Source organism: Nicotiana sylvestris, chromosome 10 (assembly GCF_000393655.2).
Source record: "Nicotiana sylvestris chromosome 10, ASM39365v2, whole genome shotgun sequence".
Classification (NCBI taxonomy): Eukaryota; Viridiplantae; Streptophyta; class Magnoliopsida; order Solanales; family Solanaceae; genus Nicotiana; species Nicotiana sylvestris.
Genome location: NC_091066.1, coordinates 13,408,732 through 13,419,730, shown reverse-complemented (window position 1 = coordinate 13,419,730; position 10,999 = coordinate 13,408,732). Strand labels below are relative to the sequence as shown.

The 10,999-nt window shown below is 37.5% G+C and overlaps 2 protein-coding genes across 2 annotated transcripts; one reads left to right on the top strand and one right to left on the bottom strand.

Annotated features, from left to right (window-relative positions):
- Positions 1–2,288: 2,288 nt before the first annotated feature.
- Positions 2,289–2,921, bottom strand: LOC104211255 (uncharacterized). The gene has a single exon (XM_009760283.1). The coding sequence runs from the start codon at positions 2,919–2,921 to the stop codon at positions 2,289–2,291; it is 633 nt and encodes a 210-aa protein (XP_009758585.1).
- Positions 2,922–7,397: 4,476 nt separating this feature from the next.
- Positions 7,398–8,865, top strand: LOC104211257 (uncharacterized). Its single transcript, XM_070158589.1, has 2 exons — positions 7,398–7,986; positions 8,669–8,865. The coding sequence occupies exons 1-2, from the start codon at positions 7,398–7,400 to the stop codon at positions 8,863–8,865; spliced, it is 786 nt and encodes a 261-aa protein (XP_070014690.1).
- The last annotated feature ends 2,134 nt before the right edge of the window (positions 8,866–10,999 follow it).

Sequence of the window (10,999 nt, the reverse complement as noted above, 5' to 3'; positions counted from 1 at the left end):
GAGAACCTTAGCAAGGATTAAAAAATGGCAAAGAAGACCCTATGATGAGAAGGTCTTGAGGAAAGACGGATCCTGAGTCGAAGAGACTCATACTGCTTTGAACATGCCGAAAAATGGCCGGAGAGGCCATGGATCTTGCAGATCTGAGACAGATCTAAAGGAGACCATGGGAGTTGGGCCTCACATCATCGAACAACCACAATTTACTGGTGGAGGGGAGTGAGTACCAATCATCCATGGCCTGCGAAGCCATGGGTTCCGGTGGAGTGGTGGTTGGAGAGGGTAGAAGGAGGCTAGGGTTTCAGAGAGTTTCAGAGATGAGAGGTTTCAAAGGCGGTTGAGAGATGGGAAATGAGGGATTAAGGTAGTCATTTGGAGTTAAAAAAAGGCAAGGGTGATTTATGGCCGTTGATCAAAATTATCAACGACCTGGATCAATAGTAGGAGCCGGGCGGGTCATTTGGAATTGGGTCATGGGTTGGGTCCAAATGAAATTGGGCTAGTTTAATTGAGTCAAATTAAGGGCTACAATTGAAATGTATTGGGGCTGTTATTGAAATAAATGAGGCTAAATGTCAAATAGCCATTTCCCCTTTTTTATTTAATTAAAATAGTTAAAATAATTTTAAAAACAAATCAAAAGCACTGAACTAATTAATAATATATAAACATTAATCTAAAAATATTGGAATAATTTTATAATTGTAAAACGCTATTAACTATAATTGCAATTTTATGCAATTTAGCTTAAAAAATATCAAATAAATTTGTAAAAATATGAAAAAAAATCACCTTAATTATATTTTGGTATAAATATGCGGATGTAAATAAATAAATATGCGGATGTAAATAAATTATTCACCAAAATAATAATTTTGGGAATAATTATTGGGTTTTGTACTGTTAAAATAGACAATAAATTGATTTTAAAAGTCTTAAAAAATAGGTGAAAAATACCAAAACTCAAGGGCGTGCTTATATATGCATACACATGCTATTTTGAAGGTATTTTTAGTATAAAAATACATAGAGAAAAATTGGGTATTAATAGGTGGGCTGGGTTCTGGATGATTAAGGAGACTGGTTGTTCGCCCAGTTGAAAATCGTAGCTCAGCGCCTGCCCATGGAGGGCCAGTTCCAGCCAAGATGATGGTAGGTGATCCGGTGGGGGTGGGTTTGAGATTAGGAAAATTGGGGGGGGGGTTGTTGTTGCTTGGTTCCATTTTTGGATTTCTTGTTTCTATCCTTTTCTAGGTTGATAATAAAGTAGGGGGTGTTGGGCAACTCAAACGTTTCTGACGGTTGAGCCTTTTGAGTGGTAATCATTTTAATTATTTTGGGGGTTGTGTCTGATTCACTGGGGGTTGGTTTAATAGGAAATCCGGTGGAGGTGATTGATTCTGTCAAATCAATGGGGATTTCTTGATTATATTGTGTTATAGATTGGTCTTTCATGAAGGGTTTCTCACCAGTTGGAGATGGTAGGGGAAGGGTAGTATGGTAGGGGTATCATTGGGGTCAGTCATGGGTTCCATTTCCTCTGAAACTTGTGGTGGCCCAGGTTGATGTTTTGGGGTGTTATCTTGGTTATTGGGCTGTATTGACTTTGATTGTGGGGTAGCGTCCAACTGATTTTAGGTAATTGGTATGGTGTCACTGTTTGGTGTTACTATTTGGGACCTGGGCCCAGTTTCCCGGCTTGTGTGCCTTTGGATGTACCCTGGGTCCGCCTTCCTTTTGACACTGGTTTTTGCCCGTTCTCTTGTGAGCTGCCCTATTCTACTTTGTTGTCTGGGCTGTGGCCCCTTCGTGGAGTTTGGTTTGGGCCGGTCCGTTTCCTGCAACAAGTTAGATTTATTTGTTTACCGGAAAGTTTGTGTTTCCAGGAACTTACCGGAGGATGCATCAAACATTTTTACTTTGATTTTGTCCTGCTTTGCTGGTGAATTTTCTTTTGTGGAGATGTCCTGCTCTTCTTTTTGCTTTGTAGTGGATTCGTTTTTCCGCCTTCTTAGGAAGGAAACTACTTGCCATTCTTCTTCGTCTTCTGTGTTTGTTGTTTGATTTTTAGTATCCATTTGGTTATTTTTTGAACATTCCGGGCTATCCTGATTTTGGGATTGGTAATGGATTTGTCTATGTGTACATCCTCTCAAGACATGGCCTATCCTTCCACATCCAGTGCAGAAGATGTTTTCCCCTTCGTAGAGTACCAGTTGTTTATGATCTTCAATTGTGACTGAGGTTGCAACTGGTTTTTCTAGGGGGACCTGAATGCATATGCGTGTTTACCTTCCTCTGAGGGTGGCTGAGGCACATGTATCAATTTTTAGGAGTTTTCCCAGTTTCTGACCCACCTTTTCAAGGACTTCATTATCATAAAATTCTGTTGGCAATTGTAGTAGTCTCACCCAAATTGCAGTGAAAGAAAGGGTTGCTTCCTGTGGAACGAATTTGGGTTCCCATCTTCTTACTGAGAGGAAGTTTTCTAATAAGAACCATGGCCCTTTTTGTATGGCTTTCACTAGGTTCTCCTCTTTACTAAATTTGACTTTGAAAAAGTCCCATCCTAGGTCAATCAAAATCAACTGTTTGGATGGACTCCATAAGTCAAGTAGCTTAGAACGGAGAAGGTAGTGTGACATTTTTTTTCCAAATAACTTGATTATGACTGAGAAGCGCCATGGTTCATAGAGCCTGTTCTTATCCTCCTGTGAGAGAATTATAGGTCCTGTTGATTCCTTCCCTTTTCCTTGTGTGAACGTAGATTGAGTTCCCGTTGTGAAATACTCTGCTTGTGTAGTACTTTGTTTGTCCAGTAACATTTCTTTGTATGAGTGTTGTTGGTTAGTGTCTTCTTCCATGACGGTGTCGTCCGGTGGTTCCGGTGGTATATTGGGTGACTTGGGTGGTGTTTCCATTGGGGAAAGTTTCCTAGTGGCGGATGAGAGTTTCTCTCTCTTAATCGCCAGTTCCTATCAATCTTGATCATTTTAAGTTGTATGCTGCCATTAAAAACTCTGCTGTTTTTTATGTTTTTATATTTTTTTATGTTCTTTTATAATCTTTTGGTTTTCAATCTATTGAGAACTACAACTTATACGTGGCTAGGACGACTTATCGGACGGATATTTACACATAACAGTTTGATTTATCGATCCGCTAGCCAACCGATCAGATATCATGCGGTTCTGTATCGAGTTAGCAATTATCGGCAGTTATCAGGCGATTTATCAGCCAAATCAAAGAGAAGATAAAAATAAAATCAGTGCACTCGACTTATGATAAAAGAAGTGACAATGCAGTTACCTCCTTCGCAAATACAAGACGACAATATTGAAATACTTTTGGTTGTCGCTTAGTATGGAGGTCTGGAGAGGCGGCTGCAAGAAATGAGAAGAAAAAGCACTAACAGATCCTTCTTCTTTTCTTACTTTGATACTAATTGGTAAGTGGAAAAAGAAATCATTCGAGGAAAGGAAGAGAGACTTAACTCAAAAGTAAGACTGATTTTGGAAAATCTGCCTTCTATGCGTCTTTGAACTGAGTGCTCGTCATTTCCTTAGAAGTGAATGAGGCGTTAGCCTTTAGGGTTTCTAAATTTTAATAGATATAAATTATAGTAATTTTTAACGGGTTAATGGTTTATTCGATAAGAAAATTGATTAATCCGCTGCGCCCTCGCACTGTTAAACCGATAACTATAAAATTTCAATTCGATCACCAACCGTTAATCCGATAAATCAATACTAATAAGCCGATAAGGCAATTTTGCGATTAGCTTATCAATTATGGTTTGATTTTGAACAGCCCTGCAACAATGTATAGAGAGACATCTCAAATGGAATTCATAATTAAGATCAAATGGGCCTAAAAAGAAAACAGAATTATAAGTCGTAATATTTACATCACTTGACAAAAAGAGTAAAATCTTTATTTCAATGTCTACTGAATTTTGGTATTATATCTACAACTTCACAATGGTTCTTGAAAAAGAAAAATATTTTGAAATGCACTAAGTAACCAATAACTAGGATAAGACTAAAACGTGCGATATTAATTAAGAGTGGAAGATACAAAACAAATGAAATTAATCAAGAGTCAGCTCTTGGACAGAATAAAAAACTAGTATAGTGAACAAAAGGACTAAATTATATTCTTCTCATTTTTTTATTAGTTTTACTACGTATTCTAAACTGTATTAGGTACAAAAGAGCAAAAGCATAGAACCTGCACTGGAAATCTTTTGAAAGAAGAAGGCTAACCTATGTGAAATTTGATTGTTAATTAAGCTTTACAGGGGGCGTATCTAGTGTAGTATTTTTGCTCATACCCTATATTTTTGCTTAAAAATTATTAAATATGTAGAGATAATAAATTTTGAACCCATTAAATTATATAGGATGTGGGAGAATTGTGAATCTAAACCCATAAAATTCAAAGCCTGGATCTGTCTCTCGCTTTACAGGCTATGAAATTCAAGTTACAAGTTGGAAAAGAGAACCTCCAAGTGCTGCGGATCGGAGCATGAAGAGAAGCTCTCCACTAAGTCTCCGGATGGTGCGCATGTGCGCCCGAATAACCGCCTGAAGTACCTGCCTCAGTACCTGCACAGTTAGTGCAGAAGTGTAGTACGAGTACGTAAATCAATGCGTACTAGTAAGTATGATTTTGTCTAACCTCGAAGAAGTAGTGACGAGGGATCGACAATGACACTCACTAATGGTCCAATAATTAAAGTACATGAAAATAGACAGGCATAAAATATAATTAGTAGTAGTGAAATAAGTATTGTAACTAACATGATCTTCCAAATATATAACTTTTACTCAATTACATAATCAATTTCTTGATCAAGACCCATTTTTACTAAACCCTAGGTTCTTCAGTAAAACCCAAAATTTCTACAAATGTTTATGTTAAAATATATACATAATTCATGTATTTAAGTTATAATTAGTAGAAATCACTTACCTTATGATGCTTGATGAAAATTTCTCTCCAAATAGCTCTAAAATCTCCTAAATCCAAATGAAAAATGGGGAAAATAAGCCTACATCCTGTATTTAAATGCATTCTACCCAGGCCCTCCTTCTTCGTGATCGCAGAAGCCTCCTCGCGATCGCGATGGCAAAACAGTAATTGCAACAAAAATCCTCATCGCGAATGCAACCAAGGCTCCGCGAACGCGATACCTAACCTACCCTACCCTATGCGAACAAAAGATGTGATAGGGGAAAAGAAAAGAGGTGTAATATGTTAGGTTTTGTTAATCAAAACAAAAGAGGTATGAATGAAAAATGGGGGAAAAAGAAATGGAGGGAAATGAAATTTGAATTAGTCTTTTTTACAAAGAAACTTTGTCCTTCATTGGATAGGAAGAGGAAAATTCTTGTGCTTATATATAGAAGCACTTCTTCTAGTTCTTAGAGAGTTGAGAAGAGAGCAAGCCTTGCGCCGTCGTCGTCGCTCGGCTTCGGCTTCAAATTTGGTCAATTGATATGATTGATAATTTTTTGGACCAAATCGGCTTCGGCTTAAATTCGCGGCACTTCCAACGGTCAATTTCGCGACCAGCCATTCCGTTTATTTGTTGGAACTCAACTTTCTTAGATATAAATAGAGAGACTCAGCCTCATTTTTTACCGATAATCTGATCTCTCCCCTCTATCTTCTGCATTCTGCATTGTTTTTGCAACGAAAAAACGTAAGCATTTGTATGATTTACTCTGCCATTTGAGTTTGCCGAAATTCTGTGATTTGAAGTGCCGTTATCATAGAATAGTTACTCCATTCTATCCTGGGAGGAATTAATCTGTAACCCTGGGCAACTGTGAGGGGATTAAATTCCTTTAGGACACACAAGAAATTTGTGGGTTCGGAATTTTTCTGTTTTTTTTCTTAAACTAAAGTTTTTTCTAGTTTTCTGGTTTTGAATACAGAGTAGTAACATAATATTGTTACTGCGTTCAATTAAACCGTGCACTTTCGACGCGAAATATAAATTTATGTTTGAAACTTTATTAAAATTACAAAGAATCGTAGATATAAAGCTATAACTTTAATAATATGATTGGTTCACTATAAAAAATATTAAAGATTGAACCTATAAAGTTTAACTCATAGAACCACCTCTGTTTGTGCCCGTTTGGCTTAGCTAATTTCAAATAGCTTATAAGCATCAAGTGCTGAAAAGCATTTTTTTAAGTGTTGAACATGTTTTTATAAATGAATAGTTACATGTCTGGATAAAAGTGTTGAAACTGAAAATAAGCAGCCGAACTGTTTGGTAAAAAAATGTTGATAAGCTTTTATTTTTGGTAAACTGACTCAAGTACCCTTATAGCTGTAAAAGGCTTTTCAGCAAATACAAATTATTTTGTCTCAACTTACTTTTATTCTAAATTAATTAGATAAATATTATTTTAATATAAATTATTATATGATAAACTTATATATAATTGTTAATATTTTGCTAATAATAAGAAAGAATAAAATTATTTACATAAAAACTTGTCCAACTTTCTTCTTGTTCTGATATTCTTCCGTACGTATGACATTTCCCAACTAAATTTTGAGTATTCTATGGTGATTGAACTTTAATTTAGTTTAAAGAATTTAGTTCTTACAGGAAAGTTAATTGCATGTGTTTTGGTTCTTGCAAAATTTATGTTGTTTTGTCTAAATTAGAATTTTCAAATTCTACCAATGTTACAGAAATATCCTTTGGTTGTTTAGTGCACTGTCTATTATTTAATAATAGACTTGTTAGGTAAAATAAATAATTAAGATGGTTTGGCATTGACAATATTTTTTTCCAAAAGAACGAGATTTATTAGAATAAAGGGAACCCATTAACCCATTTAATGAGGAGGAGAATTTGGAGATTATTATTAACAGTGAAGAGGTATCGAAAGAAAGCGAAGAAGTGAATCATGAATAGAGCGATTTTTTCAATGTCTCAAACTCCCAACTCTTCAGCAATCCCACCAAAACCACCGGATATACCCCCCACCACTAGCTCAAGGGAGACTAATACAACGATAATGGAACCCATCTCCTTCAAGGATAAGCTCCTTAACAAAGAAATAGACTTTATCACAGATCCAACCTTAGACCACCAAACCCAAATGGAGTGCCACTATGAGTCAAAGATCCCACTCGAGCTTCAAACCCCTCCCCAGGAACACAACATCTCTGTTCCTATCACTAATGAAGATAAACAACGAATCTACTACCCCCGGAGATTTTTCTCTTATTACTAAGTTACAAGGGAAAAGAATCACACATGATCTGTTGAAAAAAAAACTAATGGACCAGTGGAAACCTTCTGAAAACTCCCATTAATTGATCTAGGAGAAGATTATTATATTGTTCGTTTTACTAAAGAAGAAAACATGGTTAACGTATTTCAAAAAGGTCCATGGTTCCTCTATGGTTTCTTCCTCTCTGTCCAAAGATGGATTCCTAACTTTGTAGCTTCCAAAGCAACTCAATCTTACACGGCTATCTGGATCAGACTCCCCCAGCTACCCACTGAATTCTACGACAAGGAGATTCTACAGAAAGTGGGAAGCTCAATTGGAAGGCTCCTTAAGGTTGATGCTTGTACATCAGTTGCTCTCCGAGGGAGATATGCCCGTCTCTGTGTGGAACTCCCCCTAAACAAACCTGTCACCCCTTTCCTCTTCATAGACTCCCATAAACAATTTATCCTCTATGAAGGTGACAAGCTTCTCTGTACATCCTGCGGCCTCTTAGGCCACACGAAACCACAGTGCCATCATCCGAAATCCATGCAGAAACAGGAATCTCCAAGTAAAGACCTGGAAACACCACAAACAAGGAATACAAAGCCAGAAGAAATATGGCACACAGTACCCTTCAATAGGAGCAAACAAAGGGATCCAACTAAAAGGACTTCCAAATTGCCAGATATCTCCCAAGACCCAGGTATTAGCGTTAACATTTTCGAAGCCAAATCAGGTAAGTTCCTCTCCTCTCAAAATTTTTGTTATAAATCTAGAGGTCAGCTTTTACAAGCTTCCAACAATGGTAAATCAACCTCCCCCACTACCCCTGTTAAGAACTCGAACTCATTCCTTCTGTTGAATCAAAATAATTTAGATAATAACCCTTCCATTAATGTTAGTAAAGATATAATCACTACCTCTACTAACAATAATAATTACAATAATATTCCTATAAACAAAATTACTAATACTGATAACAATAATATTACTTCCTCTATTACACCCAAAAACGACAAAATGGACGTAATTCTTAATACCACTTTGGGCCCACATAACACCCCCCACACGCAACTCCACCCCCATCTACTTCTCATATCATCTCCCATCCAATCAAACCCTAATACCACCTACAGTACTACCCTACCCAATATTATGCCCCCTCTAATGATCACCCTACAAACCTCTCCTCTATTACCCCCCTAACGGGCAACATTACCCTAACCAAAACCCTCATGCAACCTCTGACAGATTTCATAAGGCATGCAAGAACCAACCCAATGAGCTTATGGCCATCGATATTCCCCATACAAATTCACCTCATCCCATTCCAATCGTGAGCCAAGAAATTCCCATTAAATACACGCCATCCCAGTCACTTTACATGCAAGAAAATGATACAATCATTGAAATCCTAGGTAATATTAACTCCTCTGATTCTCCTGATTCTCCTATCCCTTCTCCCTCTTTAAATTGCTCAACCACTAGTGAGAATGCCCAGAATTCCAATCTCTACAAGGAGACGCCACCGTCTCATCCAACTCCAAAGAGTGACTCTCAACAAACATGGACTTCATCTCTTAAAACAACCCTCCTCAACCCACCCATAATCTGAACCAAAACAATCAACCAAGAAGGATACTAATCCAACCACCCCTTCCCCAGAACCATCAACCACTATCTTGGGTGGAGATGGGGCTTCTAGGTCATGCACTCTCTTTCAACATCACATTGGAAGGGAGGGAAACAGTGATTGTCATTCAGAACTCCCACTACATTGCCCAACTAATCTCCGAGGGTGTCCGAATGGCGATGAACAACTACATCAACCAAATTTGGTTGAACAACATCCTAAACCCCTTAGCTCCAAATCTCACAACCAATCAAGTCCAAGCCGTGAGGGGGGATTGGAACATGCCTGTGAGCACGTGATTTTTGCCTTATATGAATTACTCCCATAAATTCCAAAACAAAATAATTTCTTTCAGTATTTACAATTTTGTGGATTTTCGTGGCATTTTTGTTAATTGTTTGCATTTTGTCTGTGCATTTTAATTCATAAAAAATACAAAAATATATTGCATTTTGCATTTAGGATTTAACTTTGCATTTTAGGATTAATTAACAAATTAATCGTTTTATAAAAATGGAAAACATCACAAAAAATAGTTTATTTTGCACTTTTAATTTTAATCTTGAATTTTGGTAGTTGTTCCTTAATTTGGTTTTGATTATTTGTGGTAATTATTTAGAGTTAGTTAATGTAATTGGATGGCATAATTTGAGTAGGAATTAATTTATGTTTTATTTTTAATTGTAATTTAAAAGAAATTAGAATAAATGAAAAGAAAAAGAAAACAAGAGAGAAAAAAAACTGTTCTTGGCCAAATCAAATTAATCTCCTTCAGCCCCATATAATACCCTTTACCCAGCCCAAACCCGCATCTAACCCGGTCCAATTCCCCCTCATCCTCAAACGACCCTGTTTAGCTAGTAGACGATCCCAGCCGTCGAGGTAACTTGATCTAACAACTGGGAAGTTGGGGATTACATAATATATAACGGTCTGAAGACCCCTACCCCCCAGTTCCATCTCTCAACTCATACCCCAGAGACCCCTTCGTATCCCTAATCACCACCGATAACCAACCGCCGAAAATCGCCCACGGTGGCGGCCAGCCACCAAATGCCCCCAAACTCACACCAAATCTCCCTCTCCCCTTCCTCATCATGAATCCACCATCAGCTCCCTTCAAATCCCATCGAAATCCCTCAAAACTCCAAAACCCTAGCCGCCGCCCTTGTTTTCTCCGGTGGCGGAGCCGCTACCAACCACTACCAAATTTACAACCCATTACCTCCTTCATATTCTCTACCCTATCCCATAGTCAGTTTTCCTCAAACATAGCTTGAACCCTTCGAATTTCAAAATTAGGGTTCGAGTTTAGAAGCCAAATTGGAGGTTATGCATGCAAGTTCAGTCCTCCACGTTTCTCTGAGTGTCCAAAGTCTGTTTCATCTAAGAATGGTGTTATTCGTGTGTTCTTACCAAAGAATAGGCGAGTTACACTATTTGGAGGTTAAATCAGAATTATTCGATATTTTCAAGTCTAAATCAGTAAGTTTTCTTTTTCTTTCTTCATTTTGTTTGTCTCTTTGCCCCGCATTTTCTTTTTCTTCCTTCTCTAGCATGTTCTGAGTGAAATCAGTGTCGAGTTAAGTTTTCCTTTTCAAATTTTAGCCAAATTTCCTTTGTTATCTTCTTGGTTTCATGTTAATTTTCCTGATAATAGTTTAGGTTGGATTGTTAATTAATTGGTTAATCAGTGTTGTTTTAAATTTCATTTGTTTTAACTATTGAGCCGTTGGAGTTTTGTTCACATTTTGTTTGGGAATCTCATGATTGGCAAGGTTGGACCTGGGCCTAAGGAGAGGGTTCAGCTCAGGTCTTGCCAGAATTAACTTGTGTGGAGCCTTTGGGGTCCAACCGGACCCATTCTGGGCTGATAGGATAGGGTAAAAACAAGGAACTTGGGGGGTAATTTGGGTAGACTGGATAGAAGGGAATCTTGGGTAACTAACTTAGAAGCTTCTAGCAGGGGTTTTCAGCCAATTTCACACTTTTAGGTAGTTAACTTGGAAAACAAGTCAATAACTAGAGGGCCTCTAAGGTAAATCAAGAATTTAGAAAGGGACCTAAGGGGTTAAATTAAAATCAGCAGGGTTGCCCTATTTGCTTGCCTATAAAG

Coding starts and splice junctions, on each gene's coding strand:
- LOC104211257 (XM_070158589.1), top strand. CDS start 7,398: ATGGTTAACGTATTTCAAAAAGGTCCATGGTTCCTCTATGGTTTCTTC. Junction 7,987..8,668: donor CATTTTCGAAGCCAAATCAG/GTAAGTTCCTCT, acceptor TTGAAATCCTAG/GTAATATTAACTCCTCTGAT.
- LOC104211255 (XM_009760283.1), bottom strand. CDS start 2,921: ATGGAAACACCACCCAAGTCACCCAATATACCACCGGAACCACCGGAC.